Source organism: Muntiacus reevesi, chromosome 9, assembly GCF_963930625.1.
Source record: "Muntiacus reevesi chromosome 9, mMunRee1.1, whole genome shotgun sequence".
NCBI lineage: Eukaryota > Metazoa > Chordata > Mammalia > Artiodactyla > Cervidae > Muntiacus > Muntiacus reevesi.
This window is the reverse complement of record NC_089257.1, coordinates 76,537,204-76,558,773: the sequence shown is the minus strand read 5'-3', so window position 1 is coordinate 76,558,773 and position 21,570 is coordinate 76,537,204. Positions and strand designations below refer to the sequence as shown.

At 37.7% G+C, this 21,570-nt stretch overlaps 1 protein-coding gene across 3 annotated transcripts in view; it reads left to right on the top strand.

Moving 5' to 3' along the window:
- The window catches only part of MTMR2 (myotubularin related protein 2), a 106,113-nt gene extending 84,543 nt beyond the window's left edge, over window positions 1-21,570 (top strand). For all 3 annotated transcript variants that reach the window (XM_065943970.1, XM_065943971.1, XM_065943972.1), the window contains 7 exons: window positions 620-808; window positions 6,810-6,995; window positions 9,868-10,074; window positions 13,157-13,249; window positions 16,059-16,172; window positions 19,292-19,468; window positions 20,185-21,570. In XM_065943970.1, coding sequence (XP_065800042.1) covers window positions 620-808; window positions 6,810-6,995; window positions 9,868-10,074; window positions 13,157-13,249; window positions 16,059-16,172; window positions 19,292-19,468; window positions 20,185-20,346 — 1,128 coding nt within the window. In that variant the 3' untranslated portion in view covers window positions 20,347-21,570. The remainder of the gene's footprint in view (window positions 1-619; window positions 809-6,809; window positions 6,996-9,867; window positions 10,075-13,156; window positions 13,250-16,058; window positions 16,173-19,291; window positions 19,469-20,184) is intronic.

The following is a 21,570-nucleotide window of genomic DNA, read 5'->3' as shown; positions in this document are numbered from 1 at the left end:
GGCTATTAGGGAATGAGTAAAATTAAAACCAGAGGAAAGACTTAGACTAAAGAGTTTTCTGGAGAGTTTGAAATGGGTATAAGAAGAGCTTCTCAGAATTGCATGGCTCTTAACTTGAAATCAAAGTTGGCTCTGGTATTATTCACTATTTCTTTATTTTATACAGTTGGTCATAGCAGTAAGTGCTGTCTTCCGTTAAATCCTGGAATGAAGAAAGCAATACAAATTTGTGATGAATTTCTGTATTCTGGAAAGATAAGCTCTAATAATTTTAGGTAAAAAATGTGTAGACTCTGAACACTATAGTTGGGCATTTTTGCTGAACTTTAAAAGTGGAGTTTACTTAGCCCCCTTTTAATGTATATTTTCCTAGAGACAATACTTTTAATTAGTGACTGTTCTAAATCAATATCTGATTAACTAATAAGACCAAGTTTCCCACATGCCAGAGTTGACTTGAAAGTAAAATGATGATTTTTTAGAGCAGCCTCATATTTCCTTTCATGGCTCGACTTTGAATCCAGTTAGAAAGCAAAGTTTTATTGAGTAATGTTTTGGGGAAGAACTATAAATAGAGAAGCATGTCAAAGGGTGTGTTGCCGTTTTTCCCCCTATTAAGGTTTTGTCATGGATTCATCCTGAAAGTCAAGCCACAATCACTCGATGTAGCCAGCCCATGGTAGGGGTGAGTGGGAAGCGAAGCAAAGAAGATGAAAAATACCTTCAAGCCATTATGGACTCCAATGCCCAATCTCATAAAATCTTTATATTCGACGCCCGGCCAAGTGTTAATGCAGTTGCCAATAAGGTGAGATCCTCTTTCAGTAATTAAGATTATAGTTACAGTTTCATGAGTTTGTCAGGAGGCAGTTCAGTGGTAAAGAATCCACCTGCAATGCAGGAAACCCTGGTTTGATCCCTGGATCGGGAAGATCCCCTGGAGTAGGAAGTGGCAATCTGCTCCAGTATTCTTGCCTGGAAAATTCTGTGGACAAAGGAGCCTGGAGGGTTACAGTCCATGGGGTCACAAGGAGTTGGACGTGACAGCACACGCACGCGTACACAGTGCAGTAGGATGAGTTTAGGCTTTTCATCTGCTAAAGATAGATTCTAATCCTGGCTCTTCTCCTTGATAGTGTAACTTAAAGAATTTTATTTTTAATTCTATATTGGAGTATGGTTGACTAACGGTGTTGTGTTTCAGGTCTACAGCAGAGTGACTCAGTTATACACGTATCTTTTCTTTTTCAAGTTCTTATTCCTATGTAGATTATTACAGAATATTGATCAGAATTCCCGTGCTTATTTGGTCCTTATTGGTTTTCTGTTTTCAAAATAGCAGTGTGTACATGTCAATCCTATTTAATTTTAATCTTTTTAGTAACTTTAATTGGCTTATTTGTAAAATGAGAATCATAAAAACTAACGGAGTTGTTTTAGGGGCAAAACTCACCTGATAAACTGTTGTTTTAGGGGCAAAACTCTCCCTTCTCCAAACTGGGCACCACAAACTGAGTTTGTGGCACTGAAGTCTGCACAGCTCCCTTGTAGGAAAGCATGCGGAGTTCTCAGTGACCAGTGCTGCCCTCTTTTGGCAGGTCTCTGCATGTACAAGCTAGTCACACTGAAGACGGGCAGTTAGTTGAAGCCCTGGTCCTGATTTCTGCTATAGAATAAATATTAGCATTGTGGAAATAGAAATTCTGGTCCAGTTGGCAAAGTCTACTACTGGAGAAGAAAAGAGAAGACAGTTTAGCTTTAAAAAATTGCCTCACAGATAAGACAAAGAAAGAAACCCACACGGCCTCCCTCCAAAACTAAAACACCCCAAATTCTATAACTAAATAAGAGACACACACCATTAAACCTTGACTATACTTCCAGACCTATGTGCATATGTGTGTACTCATATTTTTAAGACAAAATAGGATAATTTCAATTTCCTTTTTTAATTGATGCTGTTTCTTTCTATGCCAATAAATATACATCTGTAACACTATTTTAATTGTATGATAACTGGTAACACCAATTGTTCTTGGATATTTAGGTTATTTCTTTTTCTTTTTTTGATTCTTTTTTGCTATTATAAACAATGCTGGGATGATCATCCTTTAATTAAATTATGGAGCATGTACTTAATTATTTCTATCCTGTTTAGTGTTTTGAGGACACTTTGAAATTCAGGCATTCTCTGTTAAGCTGTAAATATTTCCCCTTAAAGGCGAAACAGGACAGTGTACATATGAAACTAGTTCCCCAGGGACTGGGCTTTTTTTTCCAGTAATTACTTATACCATGAGTTAGCAAGAATGAGACTTATTATCTAGGATGAGGGACTTCCCTGGTGGCCCAGTGGGTAAGATTCCATGCTTTTAATGCAGGGAATACTATCCTATTTGCGGTCAGGGAACAAGATCCCACATGCCGCAACTAAGACCTGGTACGGCCAAATAAATAAATAAAATATATTAAAAAAAAAAAAAGATGTTGTCTAGGATGAGAGGCGTATAAGGCAGAAAAGGGGGTAGGCAAAATGATATATTCCTTGTAAAATGATTCCCACATATATTTCACTATGGAAATCTCTTTTCTTAATAAAGACTGGTATATTTTATGTATTGGGGCATTTTTCTCATCATAAAATATATAATAGACAACAAAAATCTAGGAAGGGATAGGCAAAGTAAAGGAATAAAAAGCACCTGTAATTACTGATCTTTGATATATTTTCTGCCACTGTTTTTTCTATGCATTTATAGATTATTTTGTTTCATTGTTTTTCCTTTTTATAAAAAGTATTTCTTTCCAATGACTGTTCTTGAGAAATACTTTAATAAGTACTCATCATACAGCTATGTCATTGTTTACTTAATCATTCTTCTAATACTAGATGTTTAATATTTAGTATTTTAAATATAGCTAAAATAAGTACTTATTGTTGACAATTTTGTTCCCTAGCTATACCATTACTATATCCTGATTTAAAATATTCATATTTTTCAAAGTTTTGCACATATTGCCATTATTCTTCAGGAAAGTTAATTTACCAGCTAGATAGGTATCTTTTTTCCTGCTGTTTTATTGAGATATAATTGACATAGTAAAGTATATAAGTTTGAGGTATATAGCATGTTGATTTGAAATATATGTATATTGTGAAATGATCATCACTTAGTTAACATCCATCACTTCACATAGTTATGGTGTCTTTTTCCTTGTGATGAGAATTTTTTAAATTTACTCTTCTTAGCAACTTTCAAATATATGATATAGTGTTGTTGACCATAGTCATCATGTTGTACATTATATCCCCAAGACTTATTTATCTTTTAACTAGAAGTTTGTACCTTTTGACCACCTTCACGCAATACCCACCTGCACCATCTCCCTTTTAAAATTTGCAAAAGCATACATATTTGTTGCAACAAATATTTTTTATCTTCATGGTAAGAATATTTTTTATAGCAGTGTGAATATGTGTGAGCAGTGTGAATATGTGTGATACAACAGTGTGTGAAACAGTGTGAATATGTGTGAAACAGCAGTGAACATGTGTGAAGCAGTGTGACTGTGACAACTTCTTTTGCAGTCGTGAGCCATATCAAGAATTAAAGCTTTACTAGCCACTAAGCCTTCCATGTGCGCCCTACCCCAATCAGATTTGCCTTCTACCCCTACTAAAGGTAACCACTATCCTAACTTTTATAGTAGTCATCTTCTTACATTACTTAATCTGTTGTTACTGAAGTATACACATCACTAGTCTCTGTAGTCTAGCCTCGCCTTGTTAAGATTGTGTTTGTATGCCTTTTAAGTCTCTCTTCGTCTACCGTCTGGCCCTTGCGCTTCCCTCCTTGACCCCCTCCTTCTCTCCAGTATATTTTACTGTGGAGTTTCCCACAGTCCAGACTTCGCCGATTGTGTTATGGTATAGGTCTTCTGTCCTCTGAATTTCCTTCACATGAATTCAGAGGTTTATTCAGATTTAGGTTCAATTTCTTTGGCAAAGCTGTAGGGGATACAGCAGGAGGCACATAATTTGAGGCTGATTCTTCTTTTTGGATATTAGCAACTGATCAAGCTCAGTGCCGAGATCTGTTCCTTCACTGGGGTTGCAAAATGGTAATGCTCTTAAGTTCATGATTTTCTTTTCAGCTATTAGTTGAACTCTTTCTTAAAAGAAGCACTTTCTCTTATCTAAATTATGGTTAATCAGCAGTTCAGTTCATATAAGAAAGCCAGGGTAAATACTTGATTCTTTTTCCTTATTTATCAGTTTTCCCAATAATAAATTTGCTCCCTGCCATCCCATGAGTGACTAATTTTTTTAAGTGTTACTATGAATGCATTGGGGCTTCCCAGGTGGTACAGTGGTAAAGAATTTGCCTGCTAGTGCAGGAGACACAAGAGACACAGGTTCAATCTCTGGGTCAGGAAGATCTCCTGGAGTTGGAAATGGCAACCCACCCCAGTGTTCTTGCCTGGAAAATTCCATGGACAGAGTAGTCTGGTGGGCTATAGTCCATGGGGTTGCAAAGAATTGGACACAACTAAGCACATATTATATTTGTATGTAGTCGGCAATTTCTAATTCATTGCAAATAGTATTAAAGTTTTTTTCTCCACCTTTGATCAAAAGGAGACTTTGCAAGTTACCTCCCGAGTGTGTTGGGCAGGACCGTAGTAATCTTTAGGCTTCCTTGGTGGCTCATCGATAAAGACTCTGCCTGCAATGCAGGAGACGTGGATTTGATCCCCAGGTCTGGAAGATGCCCTGGAGGAGGGCATGGCAACCCACTCCGGTATTCTTGCCTGGAGAATCCCGTGGACAGAGGAGCCTAATGGGCTACAGTGCATGGGTTCACAAAGAGTTGGACACTACTCAAGTAACTGAGCCCACACACATAGTAATCTTTGCTATCTGGTATGATAAGATACACCAGAGTCATCAGGAAATCTTGTACATTTCCTGCCCCAGACTTGGAACAGCCATTTCCCTAAGAAGTTCTGGTTTCTGTTTGTAGGAGATGGTATTTGAAACCATAATTTGGTGCTAAGGATACTTATTTGCTACTGGACTGGTCCAATTTCTGAGTCTTTTCTGAATAGACTAGGAAATGGATAGAACCAGGAAGTGTTAATATATTTTTAAAGATACAGTACTTCATGAGTTCATACTGGTGCTTTCAGTTTAAATTCAGTGTTAGAGTTTTTACATGTGTGCATGCGTGTGTGCTAAGTATGTCTGGCTCTTCATGACCCTGTGGACTGTGGCCTGCCAGGCAGCTCTGTCCTTGGGAGTCTCTAGGTAAGAATTCTGGAGTGGATTGCCATGCCCTCCTCCAGGAGATCTTCCCGATACCCCATCTCTTATGTCACCTACATTGGCAGGCAGGTTCTTACATAACTTCTTCAAAATTACATGTGTAACTCCTTCCTTCCCCACCAGGAATGCTGATTCTCAAAGTCAGAGGGAATGATAAGATTTATATGTTACATAGTTACTCACTTTATCCTACCATGGTGCTAGAATAACAGTGTTACTAGTATCTCCAGTATGTTTAGGGAAAAATTTTTTTGGACTTGCTCCCATTGTAAAATACATGTGTTGTATTTACATTGTCAGAGTAGGTAGTGTGTACACTCCGTTATGTATACTTACTCTCCCTTTTACCTCTGACTTCTACAAGTAGCTGTATTTTGTGCACACAAACAGTTCTTGTGCGAGTTTTGGTCCCAGAGCATTTCACCCTGTATGTTTGTGACAGGCTCCCTGCAGCTGCAGAACTGCCATGTTTCTGGGATTTATTGCAACACATTTGCATGTCCCTCTGTCCCTGATGTGAGCTGTCCCCACTCTCTAGAATAATCCTTGTTAACAGGGACCTAATAAAACGCTGTTAATTTTGTACTTGTGCCCGTCTTGACTCTAAACCATTTCCCACACTGTCAGTGTCAGAAAGGAAACTTGAACGTCTGTTCTTCACTAATTTGTTGTTGGTTAAGAGGTAAGTTTTATTGTTTTCAAAAATGTGATCTCTTAATTTTATATAACTACAGTGACTGTTCCAGTATCATCCTAATTTTTTTCCACTAGTACTCAAAGAGGCGTGATTTTATACCTGAGATAAGAGGCATATTTTATCCAAAAGGCAAAAGAATATTTTATTCATAAAACAGGGAAAGATTCAACCCAGAAAAACTTGTTTCTTCTTTCCAGCTGTAGCTTACTGTGAACACCAAATATTTCTCATTCTATTCTATAGATATAGATTTACTTCTTTGAAAATAGTGATAGTATTATACTATAGTACTCTGTGCTTTAATATTTGTTCTGTCTTTTTATTTAATAATAATTGTGCAGTTACCCTAGAAGTCAGTCACCACGATTGCAAAGCACTTTGCAAATATTAAGGTGAAGTGAAGACAAGTGTAAACTAGACAGATGTCCCTGTACATGGAGCTTCAGTCTTCTGTATGAAATTATGTTTGGGTAGGACTTGAGATATGGATAGTGAAATTATAGTGCTCTAAGTACCTTCCTATATGTTATCATATATAATTTTAATAACAGCAACAAGAGGAAGTTAGGGTGAGCATGCATATTCTTGTTTTATGAAGAACTTGTGGGACACTGTGGTTGTGTTAGGTTGCCCTGAGCCAGCCACATTTTCCCATGGAGTTTTCCTGTCCATCAGCAACATGTATCAGCCTTGATACTTTTGGGCATTTTATGGCACTCTTTCAAGGATGTCATCATACAATGGATATGCATTTATTTTTTATTTCCTGTGATGTTATTTTTCCAGGCAAAAGGTGGAGGTTATGAAAGTGAAGATGCCTATCAAAATGCAGAACTAGTTTTTCTAGATATCCACAATATCCATGTTATGAGAGAATCTTTACGAAAACTTAAGGAGATTGTGTACCCCAACATTGAGGAGACCCACTGGTTGTCTAACTTGGAATCTACTCACTGGCTGGAGCATATTAAGGTAGGGATATGTTACTGTTTCTTTAAACTATTAGAGACTATCAAACAAGGACTTTCTCTGCCCTCTTGAGTGTTGCCTCTTACAATTGAAATCAAGATAGAAGTATCTTTCTAAACAGTGAAAAATTGATAACTACTCTGATAATTAGAACTACTTTTAAGTTTGGGTGCTTGAATGAATTAGGTTTCTGTATTATGCATTTGGTTGTGTTGTACTTCTTTTTTTTCCCTCTCTTTCCCATCCTGTCTGAATCTGCCCGTCCTTCAGTTCCTGGTTTACTTCTTTGATAAAGTCTTCTCAGATGGAATTCATTTCCATTTTCTCTGAGCTTTTCATTTTACTTTTCTTTCTGGCTAATCAGATGCTCCCCAGTACTTGATTTAATTACTTTTATGTGTCAATTAACATAGATTGCTAATTCATGGAGAGTAGGACAGGATAAATCATATTTCTTCTTTGTCCCCATTGGAGCCAGGGTAGCACTATATGATGTAAATAAATCACCCAATAAATAATTGTTACATAGCTTTTGAAAACCATTCTGGTCAGGCACATGAGGTGAAGTAGTTAAATGAAGGAGACTGTATGAACCTCAGCTTGCCTAAGCATAATGTTTGAAGCACCAAACATTATTTCAGTTAATATAGTTATAAATGTTTTCAGGTGGGTCTGAATTTCAATAAGATAGCTTACCAAAATATAGATCTCTCTATATTATATATAGATTTCTGTATAATATATGAGCACATATATTGATATTAGGAAATAAATGGAAATAGGATTTTTCATGTTAAGAAAGAGTAGCTTATACTCACATTAAAAGCTCTAAAATTAAGAAAAATTGAAGGCTAATTTGACCTCTTGAGAATTATAAACTATTTTGATTATTGTTTCTCTTCTAGAAACAGAAGCTTGAATGTAGCAAAGTACATGGACATTCTTTTGTTAGAGAGCTTGGTCATGGGGACCATCTATTACATTGTATGATGTGTAAATAGAAAACCGTAAGACTTGATTCAGAACTGACATTCACTGTAGCATTTTGTAAATTACAGCTCATTGTTTAGCAGGTACAATATTCTTTCCAAAAATCTGGCTATAACAGAAACACATTTCCTTCAAAGAGGTACAGTTGTGCCTGGACCACCTTCTCCTTCAGTCTTCACACCTGCAAGGCTTACCCACTCACTCTCTTTAGATCTCTGCTCAGACATCAGCTTCTCAAAGCTGCGTTTCCTAACCACTCCATACACAGTGACAGTTCTGCCTGCACTCCCTAGCCTGGATGGCACTTTTTCACTTGTTGCCCTCTGACACACTGTTTCTTTCTTTATTTGCATCTGGCCGGCCTCGCCTAAGTACAGTATAAACTTCATTACGCCAGCACTTTGTTCCGTTTGCTGCTCTGTAGTTCCAGCACCGTGAGCAGTGCCTACCGTGTGGTGGGGGACTCCATAAATGTTTCTTTTAAGTGAATGAACGGATGAAGATGACCGAACGGAGAACTCTTCCTTGTTGCCTTAACTTTCCACCTGTTCTAACCCTTTAGGTCAATGGTGTGTAGTTTTGCATATATATTTGACTTTCACTCAATCATGTCTGACTCTGATCCCATGGACTGCAGCTGACCAGGCTTCTCTGTCCACGGGATTTCCCAGACAAGGATACTGGAGTGGGTTGCCATTTCCTTCTCCAGGGGATCTTCCCGACCCAGAGATCAGACCCGCGTCTCTGGTGTCTCCTGCGTTGGCAGGTGGATTCTTTACCACTGCGCCACCTGGGAAGCCTCATATTTGAATTATAGGTGGAAGTTATTTAAAAGAGTGAGTAAAAAAAAAAAAAAAAAAAAAAAAAATAAAAGAGTGAGTTAGGATTAGTGGAGACCAGGCTTTTTTTTTTCTTTTTTTTAATGCTCACAGATAACTCTGATGCATAGACAAGATTGAGATTGCTTCGGAGTACCCCACTTCCAAAATATGTCTACGATTATGATTAAAAGGTCATCATGACGTTCTCTAAGCCTTAGTATAGCATATCTTTTCTTTCACTCTTATCTATGTTTGTGTGACCATGCTGTTCTTAAAGTATGATTGGGCCATTGCAGAGAAGAGGGGGGCTCTATTGTTCAGTTTAAAGGCTATTACACTGTGTGTTTCTCTTTAGGTTACATCTAATTCTGTCTAGTTCTAACTCAAGATCAGCTTCAGAGAAGGTAAATTATTTTGCAGAGAGAGCCTGCATATTTAAAAAAAATACCTAAGGTTATTTTAGATACCAGTTAAATTGACGTGATAATATATTGGCCCGATGAGAATTTTTCATTCATACCAATATGTAAAAGTCAGCTTTCTATAAAATTTCATGCTTTGCTTGCTGTGTGGTATAAAAACAGTAGAGTAAATGCTATAGAAAGTGTAGACTATTTTATAATATCCAACTTTACTGCTTTCATATTTATTCTGCTTTGGCTAAGTATCACTGTTTTAAGTAACAGATAAGAATTCAATTGGTGTATTATTTTTACTTAAATAGATGATGTTGGAGTATTTGAAGATTCTTAGAAGTAGATCTCTTCGGAACTTAATCCTTCTTTCTTATTAGTCATACTCTTGATTTGTTCAGAACTCAAAGTTACCTTTTGTTTGGATATTTCATTGTGTAGATTAATAGGAGTCTGCATTTTTGAGATTTTTCAGTTTTAAAAGCAAAGTGTCAGTATCTTCCACCATTCACAAAATTCCTTTTAGGGAAGGACTGATATTCTTTTCTCCACCTGTTTTTGAGATAGTCATCTCTGAAAATAACTATTACAAATTTTGAGGAAAAAGTTTTTATTTTTTTAAAAAATTCATTGAAAAAACCCTTTTTTCAGCTTATTCTCGCAGGGGCCCTCAGGATCGCCGACAGGGTGGAGTCAGGAAAGACGTCCGTGGTGGTGCACTGCAGCGACGGCTGGGACCGCACGGCCCAGCTGACTTCCCTGGCCATGCTCATGTTGGACGGGCACTACCGCACCATCCGAGGCTTTGAGGTGCTTGTGGAGAAAGAGTGGCTGAGCTTCGGGCATCGATTTCAGCTTGTGAGTGAAGAGCCTTGACTCAGGGTGTCACATGTGCATCTCACACGAGGCGTGTGAAGATCGTGTCTTTTATTCACTTGATATTCACGTATGACTGACCTTTTGTTCTAATGGTAAACTGCTCAAGAGAAACTTGTCAGATTATTTAGAGGATCCTGGAGACGAGAGGTAAGATTCTCAGAGGCCTTGAAGCCCCCGAGAGTGTGATTTTTGACAGCGTTTTCCTAGGTTAGCTAAAAGACTTTCTGAAATATGTTTGCCCAGATGCTGTCTCTAATGTTAGCTGTTAGTATCCACTAGCAGTGTTTATTTTTAAAAAAAGCTTGGAAGAAATGGACATTTAAAGGTAGTCTGCTGTTTTAAACTTGAACTGTTAAATAAAATTGGTCATCTGGAGTATCCATTCAGATGGCTTTTATTTTTCAACTCTATAAAATGTACTTACCATGATAAGACTGTTAAGAGTGACGTTTCAGTCATCCAGTGCTGCACATGTTCATATAAGGGTAACCAAAATCATAAACATTTCAGACTGTTTGAAGCTGCAGTGGATTCCTAAATTGCTGACTCTGACTACCTACTCCGTTTTCCCCCTCTTGATTGTTATCTGAAAGCAGGATTTAACAAAGCACATCTGATTAAGTGGGTATGTGCACATGTTTAATATAGGGTAATGATTCTCAAACTTTTTGATTTCTGGACCTCTTGCCATTTTTAACAGTTGTTGATGACCCCAAAGAGCTCTGTTTATATCAGTATTTTCCATATTAGAAATTAAATTTTTTAAATGTATGTGTTATTTAAGGAAATAATCTCTTTTTTTAGTCCATTTGGACTGTTCTATTTCTCAGTTTTGACAGCTGGAAGTCCAAGTTCAGAGTGCCAGCATGGTAGGATTCTGGTGAAGGCCCTCTTCCAGATTGCAGACTGCCAACCTTTCACTGTTCTGTTTAATGGTGGAAGAGGGTTGGGGAGCTCTTTGGGGCCTGTCCTTTTGATAAGAGCACTAATCTCATTCATGAGGTTTCCACCCTCATGACCTGGGTAGCTCCTGAAACTATCAAATTGGGCATTTGATTTTCAGCATGTGAATTTTGGGGGACACATTCAACCCAAAGTCCTGTTATATATTAGCATAAATAACATTTTAAAGAAAAGTAACTAGCATAATATGTTAGGAAGCATGGAGTTTTATGAGAAGAGTGGCATTATTCTACATTTTTTACAAGTTTCTTTAATATCTGGCTTAATAGAAGATAAATTTCATATCTACTTCTGCATTTAGTTTGTTACAATATGTCCTGTTGATTGAAGATATGAGGAAAATTTGACCACATGCAGATATATAGGTTGAAAAAAAGGGTATTTTAATTTTTTCCAGAGAATTGTGGATAGTTTTCTTTGCTACTGTGCCAAAACTTGACACGTGGTAGTTTCTTAGTGGTTATTTGTAATGTGGAATCTAAAACTAGCTTGATGAGTTTTTTGGTGTTTGTTCTGTTAAATTCCGTTGGTATGTCTTGCACTTTGAATAAATAGATCTTTTACCTGTGCATGATTTTGTAATATCACATGTTGGTAATTGGGAAAATACTGGCTTACTGATTTACACAGCCCCTCCAGTCTTAATGCATTTCAATATATATCATAAAACCACAGGTATTAATATTACTACTAATTTTATCAGAAAAGTCTTTTAAGTATTATCAAACTCATTGTGGCAGGTAAAATTTTCCCTCAAATTTAACTTTCACTCAACAGCTTGAATTTCATCATTGGTGACAAATACTGTCCATTGTTTTCCTTGAAGTGACAGACTCACTTTTGTACATTTTCAAAAAAGATGTCTGCAAGATATTCAGGTCTTAATAACTATAATTCATATATCAATTGTTCTTTCAAGTCAAAACGATGTTCCATGAGAAAGCTGTGTTTCCTACATTCTACTTAAGTCTGCAACAGAAGCACGTTGTGTGTATTTCCCATTTTGTTACATAGGATACTTAAAAAATTATACTCCAAGGTGGAGATTTATTAATTTTTACTGCTTCATCAGGGACATTGGCTTAAGAGAGATTGGCTTTTTTTCTTTCATTTAACTGCAAGTGTTTGACAGGGCAAACATAATAACTATAGTATAGCTCGATTCCAATGCCTTGTTTCCTGATTTCCTCCTAAGGTACCAGAAGTTTTCTTCCTTCATCACCTTTACACCATTCTGGAGGAGGGCATGGTAACCCACTCCAGTATTCTTGCCTGGAGAATCCCCGTAGATATAGGAGCCCAGCGGGCTGCAGTCCATGGGGTTGCAAAGAGTCGGACCCAACTGAGCACCTAAGCACGGCACAGTGCAAATGTCAACCCACTGAAAAAGCAAAGCATGTCTTAGTGATATTATGAAAATAGTTGTGAACTCACAGACCTCTCCCACTGCTGGAAGTCTGGATCACTCTTTTAGAATCACTGCCTTGGGGTATAGGGTCGGTGTTTATCTCAGTCATCTGGAGCAGAGGTCCTCAGAGGAGAAAAACGATTCAGAAAGTAGGTGAGTGCATGCTTGAGGGGAGATGTCAAGCATTTTTCAAAAGTTTTCAGAGGTTTGTGTTAATGTGATTCTTTTTGAAAGACCGCCTGGAGCTCCAATGCAGTAGGTCCCCTTCATGCCCTGGCCAAGGTGTTAAAGGAGACCTGTGCTTCCTGGGGCTAGTGTACAAGGAACTGTTAATATTCAGGGCATAGTAAATCTCCAGGACAAAAATCTGGGCTCTGAGGTCTGTCTGCTCCTATCTCCCATTGTCAGCTTTTTAGGATCTAAGCTTCATTTGTTAAACAGACTTGTAATTCCTGTTACAAGTGTCTCCTGCCAGGAAATAATTGGACAGGTTGCAGATTAAAATGCTAATAGACATTTCTCCTTGGTGGAATTTGGTGATTTCTGTTTTCCTTGCAGTGCTCTTTCAAAAAGATTTTCTGAATTTTTAAAATATTGAGCAAATGTTACTTTTCTTGAAAAAGAAAACTACTTTCATCAAAAGCTGAAAAATCTTACAAAGCTCATATAATATTTCACTCTTTGCTTCAGAGAGTTGGCCATGGAGATAAGAACCATGCAGATGCAGACAGATCACCTGTTTTTCTTCAGTTTATTGACTGTGTCTGGCAGATGACAAGACAGGTAATTTATCTGGGATATCCATTCTTACATCTCTCTTTTAAGCTACCTAGTCAGAGTTGGGTTTGATCACTGACTGTCTTACATTTCATGTAAAGTGGAAGTTCTTTCAAGTTTCCTAGGTACTAGAAGTATTATTATCATGTTAAATTATTTTATTTAATATTTTTAATTTATGTTAAATAATGGTAATATATTCACTCAAAAATTCATTTATACATTGCTAAAGCATTTTGAAATCCTATTTTAGGCAATTTTGATGAAAAATTGTGTTTAGATGGAAATCATGGCAACATATATATGAAATAGATTCAGTTTTTTTGTTTTTAGGTATGGAGCAAGAGATTGTGTGCTTTAGAGCTATCAACATTCTAGAAAATGATTTGAAATATTACCATGAATAGGTTTAGTGTTTTGGAAAGATACAAGAGGAGATTGAAAAACACCTGATTTATTATGGGATAACTTTACTAATGAGGCAAAGAGTTCATGTCTTAAAAATGTTTAACTCATGATAAATAATCTGAGAACCCAAACGTCAGGTACCGCTCAGTGGTATATCAGTTACTTATCCCGGAGTTTTACTAGACCTCCAACCACCAGGAGCCTGGCTGGTTCCTCCTTGGACTGCCATGGGAACATGCATCAGGGCACTTGCTGGCTCTGCTTGGTATTCACATTATATTTCAGCTTCAATAAAATATTCTTTACTTCATTAAGAGAAAAATGAAATTAGACTTTATTTATTTATTTTTTTAAATCTTTTGACTGTACCTCTATATTGGCAGGGTGGAGTCTTACCCACTGGACTGCCAGGGAAGTTCGGACCCACTTTTAACTATTACCATATTCTATTTTAAGATAGTATTTGACAGTGTTGGGAAAAATCAAATATGCCTTATCAGGGGACGATAAAAGGCGTCGCTGATGGTTAAGTTGTACTGCTTTCTAGGGAGAATATCTTGAAAGGAGCAACTCTTGGTTCTGGTATATTTGTTAGAAAAACAAAATAGATCCCATTTACCAATTGCAGAGGAGAATACATGACACATATACTTATTTCTTAGTAACTGTGTTAACTTTGTATATGCCATACATCTAAAAGCAGTTTAAATCTTGATTTTGCACTTAAGTTGCTAAGTAATGTTAAATCTTATTTCACTGATAGAACTTAAAAAACATTATATATGTATAAATAAAAAATACATATATTTTGTTATATAAGTGTGTATAATAAATACACTTTATTATACATGTCTGCTTATATTTTTCTTTGGTATTTTCCTCCTGATCGTGTGAGATAGTAGTAATGTTAGTTGGCAGTCATCAGCTTTATAAATAATTGAATGTTTGTGCAGAGGCTTAAATAGCAAATTTATCAAAAGGACCAATTGTGTTGCAATTAGCCAGATTCTACGTCTCCTCCTGCTCTCATCATCATCTCTCACTGTTGGGATCAGGAAGCAGGATGAAGGGCCCTTCAGATTTTAAACATATAAGGAGAACAAAATATTCCTTCTCTGCTCAGGATTTTAAAAACAATAGCAATGATTAATGTTCTATTTAAATAATGCTATTTTAGTTGTGTTTGTGAGGAAATCCCACTAATTAAGCTGTTTTCTCATAACTGAGCTAATAGTCTTGCCAAGAAGATGAAAGGCTAATCATAGGCTTAACTCCTTCGAATTGCTATGTAATAAGGTAGGGTGCATTCACGGTTGGCTAATAAATAAGCTGTTTAAGAGTAACAGTACAGGAGATGGAGTTTATTCTGTAAATGAATGGATGGAATTTGACAAAGTTTTTTATGATTAATTGGCTTTATGTTGGCATGTGCTTTATCACCTGCTTCATTCGCTTCAGAACCACAAAAATTATTATTCAAGAGTAAATTGTTTAAGAAGATAAATTTGTCTTGTTATCCTGCTTTTAAATTTAGGAAATTTGAAGGCAAACTTGTTTTCACTCTTGTCCCTTTTGTGTGCAGTTTATGCTGTTTTCATCCACTGTTGGGTAGGGATCATTCTAAGAAAAACTTGGCACGCGTATTTATTTACTAAGGCCACAATCCAAACATTCATGAAATTCTTTTTCACAGTCCTATAAATGGTACAGTCTTACATAGAAGCTTTCAAATAATTCTTGAAACAGTAAATGGTTAGGATGGATTATACTAAATCCCTTACCTTCCTGGGACCTGTAATTGGTCCTTGATAAATTACCCCTAAATTGTGTTGTTTGTGTAAGACATCCAGTCAAACACCTGTCCTAGTTAAAGAGAGTGAATTTTCTTTTTTAAGAAAGGCTGCCAAAGTACGGGATTATAAGATATCATGGTTTGAGTGCATGTTCCTTGAAAAGATGAGTAAGGTTGGCTTTTTAATGAGCTGCACATCTCCTTTTCTCGAGACATTGATACTTTTTGTGTAATTCCTAAAAACTATGTTGTTGAAAATTTAAAGAAGAATCTTACTGTGTTTCTTGTCATTCTTGGCAGAGAAAGACAAGTCAGATCAGCCTCACGTTGAGGGTGGACTGGTACAAATGGACAGAAGGAAGCAGGATGAGAGCACTTAGGTTCTTACTGCACAGGAAAGGAGGTGTGAGGAGAAAGTGTCTCAGCAAAGTGGTGTTTCTGAACAGAAGACCAAGCAAATATTAATAATACTGTAATAGCTTAGAAATATATAGTCTCTGAATGCTGTTTAGCCTAATTTTAAGAAGTTTTACAAAGCACCCACCAATGTACAGGGATGAACATGCTTGGGAAGCTGCCCTAATTATTTCGTGTGTTTTGATGTTTTATTTGCAGTTTCCTACAGCTTTTGAATTCAATGAATATTTTCTCATTACCATTTTGGACCACCTGTATAGCTGTTTATTCGGAACATTCCTCTGTAACAGTGAACAGCAGAGAGGCAAAGAGGTAACACACGATCCCTGCCTGTCCTGCCTCTGTCTGTATATGCACGCTTTCTGTACCGAGTGCAGCCTGGGATGGCTTTCAGCTGAACAGTTGTTCTTTTGGATGATGCCTTTGGCCATGTGTTCTTTTATATGCTGCAATAGGCTCACGTCTTTCCACACATCTGAGCTTGATCTGTCTTAAACTACCTGTGTCATGAGGATGGGTAGGAGGCAGCATCTGCTGAAGGGAACTGAAGTAGGTGGTGTCTTAGGAGCACTCGTGTACCTGTCACCACACTTCCTGCAGGGTGGAAGTGCACCAGAAGCAGGCGCAGCAAGATACAATAAGCAACAAATAAACATCTGAGTGAATGCACAGCTCAGTTCCCAAATACATCCTCATACATATGAACCACTTTAGTTTTTTTTTAATTGTAAAATAATAGCAGAAAACATTCACTGAGAAAATATTAAGTAGAAAGTTAAAATTTGTTACCCTACATGCCCAGAGATATCACTGTTCAGTGGTTGGTATTATTTATAAGAAATGTATAATGATTACATTTTAAGTTTTACTTCTGTGTTCCTCAGAACACTTCTGCCTTATGTATAAAGTTCTAAATTATCTTGATTAGTGTCTCACTCTGCTTCAGTTTTCATTCTAAAAAATGTGACTCTCAAATAGTTTCTTCATGCTTTTCTGTAAAGCCTAGTGGCAAAGAATGCTTGCTCTGGAGCTAGGCTTCCTGGGTTCAAATCTTGGCTCTTTCACTTACTATGTGAAGTTGAGCAAGTTAATTTCAGCTTCTGTAAAAGTAGGGATAATAGTACTTAACTTACATACTTAATAGTGCTTACTATTGTAAGGATTAAATAAAATAAACCGTACAAAACCACTGTGATAATGGTTATATAGTAAGTGCTTCCTGTATTAGAAGTTCCTTGAAGATAGATGTTAAAATTTTTAAAATCACCCTTACATCTTCAGTATCTAGCATGCAGTAAATATTTCTATGCACACAAGCCAATCAAGAATTTATTGAATGTTAGATAATCAGTGGATAACTTCCAAAGAGACTTTCAGTTTTGGGGAGCCTCAAGTAGGATTTACTATATCTTAAAAAAAAAAAAGAAGAAATGTTTTTAAAACTGAACTATAATTTGCATTCCATAATATTCACTTTTAAAGTATATAATTTAGTGATTTTCAGCATATCTAGAATTATATAGTCATCACCACCATTAATTTCAGAACATTGGAAAGAAACCCCATGCCTGTTAATAGTTACTACCTATCTATTCCCTTCTCCTCTCAGACCCTAGCAGACACTGTAATCTCTGTTGGTTTGCCTCTTCCGGACATTTCATATAAATGGAATCACTCCGGGTGTGGCCTTTGTGTCTGGCTTCTTTCAATTACCATAATGTTTTCAAGGTTCAATTTGTAGCATGTATCATTATTTCAGTTCCTTTTTATTAATGATATTCCGTTGTGTCGTTACATTTCATCCATCTATCGGGTGATAGACTTGCGCTGTTTCTACTTTTTGTTCATTGCGACTGATTGCTACTTTCAGCATTGTGCACAAGGCTGTCTGTGCCTGTGTTTTCACTTGTCTTGGATGTATATCTAAGAGTGGAATTGCTGGTACGGTAATTCTGTTTACCTTTTTGGAGAACTGCACTGTTTTCCACTGCTCTCTGATTTTAATCAAAGTGGTGCTGTTGCCAAAGTGTCTGAGTTCTCTCCCTCTAAAACTGTTCAAATGATCACAAATGCCTTTTTACAAATTTCATCTAGTGTACGATCAGCTTGTGTAGTGGAGACCCTTAACCCATTTTTTTTTTTTTTTAATTTAATTTTTTTTTTCATTGGGTTTTGTCATACATTGATGTGAATCACCCATAGAGTTACACGAATTCCCCATCCCGGTCTCCCATCCCACTTCCCTCTCCACCCGATTCCCCTGGATCTTCCCAGCCCAACAGGCCCGAGCATTTGACTCATGCCTCCCACCTGGGCTGGTGGTCTGTTTCACCACAGATAATATACATGCTGTTCTTTCGAAACATCCCACCCTCCCCTTCTCCCACAGAGTTCAAAAGTCTGTTCTGTTCTTCTGCGTCTCTTCTTCTGCCCTGCATATAGGGCCATCGTTACCATCTTTCTAAATTCCGTATATATGTGTTAGTATACTGTAATGTTCTTTATCTTTCTGGCTCACCTCACTCTGTATAATGGGCTCCAGTTTCATCCATCTCATTAGAACTGATTCAAATGAATTCTTTTTAATGGCTGAGTAATATTCCATGGTGTATATGTACCACAGCTTCCTTATCCATTCATCTGCTGATGGGCATCTGGGTTGCTTCCATGTCCTGGCTATTATAAACAGTGCTGCGATGAACATTGGGGTGCACGTGTCTCTTTCAGATCTGGTTTCCTCAGTGTGTATGCCCAGAAGTGGTATTGCTGGGTCATATGGTAGTTCTATTTCCAGTTTTTTAAGAAATCTCCACACTGTTTTCCATAGTGGCTGTACTAGTTTGCATTCCCACCAACAGTGTAAGAGGGTTCCCTTTTCTCCACACCCTCTCCAGCATTTATTGCTTGTAGACTTTTGGATAGCAGCCATCCTGACTGGCGTGTAATGGTACCTCATTGTGGTTTTGATTTGCATTTCTCTGATAATGAGCGATGTGGAGCATCTTTTCATGTGTTTGTTAGCCATCTGTATGTCTTCTTTGGAGAAATGTCTGTTTAGTTCTTTGGCCCATTTATTTTTCTGGAATTGAGCTTCAGGAGTTGCTTATATATTTTTGAGATTAATCCTTTGTCTGTTTCCTCATTTGCTATTATTTTCTCCCAATCTGAGGGCTGTCTTTTCACCTTACTTATAGTTTTCTTTGTTGTGCAAAAGCTTTTAAGTTTCATTAGGTCCCATTTGTTTATCTTTGCTTTTATTTCCAATATTCTGGGAGGTGGGTCATAGAAGATCTTGCTGTGATTTATGTCAGAGAGTGTTTTGCCTATGTTCTCCTCTAGGAGTTTTATAGTTTCTGGTCTTACATTTAGATCTTTAATCCATTTTGAGTTTATTTTTGTGTACGGTGTTAACCCATTTTTCCTTCTTACAGAATCTTCCCAGGAGGACTGTATCGCTGTGGTCTTACATAAACAGCCAGCTAGAGGACTTCACTAATCCCCTCTATGGGAGCTATTCCAATCACGTCCTTTACCCAGTGGCCAGCATGCGCCACCTGGAGCTCTGGGTGGGGTATTACGTGAGGTGGAACCCCCGGATGAAGCCCCAGGTATGCATGCCCTGCAGTATCCAGTGAGAGGTTTTATCCATGCAGTTGTGTGAATTACTCTTGTCCCCTTTAAAGTGGCTAGAAAAGTTATCTGTGCATATTTAAAATTTCCATTTTTTCCTGTTAACAGTTACAGTGGGATAGTAGAAAAAGCACTGCGGTAGGGATGAGTAGTGCCCTGACTCTTGTCACGACTTGCTTGTTTGACCTTGCACAGATCACTTCTGCTCTTTCTCGTCTTCTCTCCTCTGTCAGATGAGGGTGCTAGGCTGGATAACTTCTAGAGGTTGGGGGAAATGGCTTTAGGACAGTTAAAAGCTTCACCAAATTCTAGTCCATTTTTTAAAACGTTACAGAATATTTGCTGCCTAGAACTGTTTAAAGGACTAAAAGTCTGCAACTAAATGACAGGAAATCTTTACGTATTGGCTTTTAGATTATGTTGTTACTTAATTATTTGTTGTATTTGGCCAAGCACCAGTCTCAGGGTGTCCTGTGGAAACACCTGGGGAGACCAAGGAGGCCAGTGAAAGAGCCGCGGGTCAGTGGAGTCATTGAAGTTAATTTTCACTGATGTTCGGGAAAGGTGGGCATGGTCCCATAGCTGAAAGCACACACTTAACATTTAGGGACGAAGCTAAATACCAGAATGATTTGACTTCGGGTTTGTTCCGGATTGCTTAGTTAAGTAATTTTATGGTGTATTGCTCTCGTAGGAGCCCATTCACAACAGATATAAAGAACTTCTCGCTAAACGGGCAGAGCTTCAGAAGAAGGTAGAGGAGCTCCAGAGAGAGATTTCCAACCGATCAACCTCATCGTCAGAGAGGGCTGGCTCTCCGGCACAGTGCGGGACGCCTGTGCAGACGGTCGTGTGAGAGGCGCTCCATGGGGCGCCGTCGCCATGAACTCTGCTGACAGTGGCAGCTTCGTGAGGAGGAGCACTTCCGAATAGAGAGCCCGTCTGTGAGAGAGCTTCAGTCACTTTATTTATTTCACATCTCTCTAGGATGAGTTCCTAACTGTAGCAGTGCAGATGGTTTAAGGGAAATAACCTCACGTGTAATTACATGATTACAACACTAATCTTCTAAGTCACCCAAAGAATATTAAAATGCTTGAATCCTGGCTCCACAGTGGGAAGAAGTTTCTGATTTTCAAAGGAAAATACTGTCTCAGAAGTCTTGGTGTCTGCTAAAATCAAAACACAAACCACTTGAGAACAGCACTTCTTGATGGAAGAGCGCTCACTGCACAGAAGGTGGAGCGTCAGTCTTCAAACCAGTCCCCACATTCCTTGGACTTGGACGTACTGGGCCCCGTGTAGATAAATCAAGATGGGTTGATGCTCCTTTCTCAACATCATGGGTTTTCTTTTTTGTAGTAAGTAATTTACTTTTACCATTCAGAGCCTGTGTTCTTCATATGTAATAGGGTGTATGATATCAAGGATATTATGATGTAGTAGTAGTTGAAAATTATTGCCGTCATTATTTATGTGCTTAATTTAAGATATATTAGGTAGCTATTCCAAAACGATGCCTTACAGTTGTGCTTTGGAGGAGACTGCAGAGGAGAAAGTGGCAGCTGTCCAGGATTTCAGAGTTCCACACCCTTCAGATCAGTTACTGGAAACATCATGAAACGTATTTTAAAAACTCATTATCTGCCCTTCTTTATCTTATTTACTTTTTTGTATGGGTTTGAAGACAGAAGTTAATGGGTGAGTTTTGAGATTCTACTTAAAAATAGGAGGATTGACATTTTTATGAAGTCTGTATAAAGAGCATATGATGAGAAGTACTGTGCTCAAATTTTACATGAAATATTTTACTGCTACTTTCCTTTGCAAATTCTGTAATTCCACCAAATGATTAAGTCTACCAAAGAACTTATTGCATGTAAAGATGTATTACAATCTCCATGCCAGTAAGGGAAATCCTGCCTCACTTTTTGCCTGCTACATTAAGAGTCTAGCGCTGGTATAAACAGTCGACTCCCTGGTGTCTATTTTACTCTGTATAAGAGCCATATGTTATGTACTGTAACACAAAGGAGCTTCTTGTCCCTTGGGTCTTTAATTAAAAGAAAATTTCAGCTGA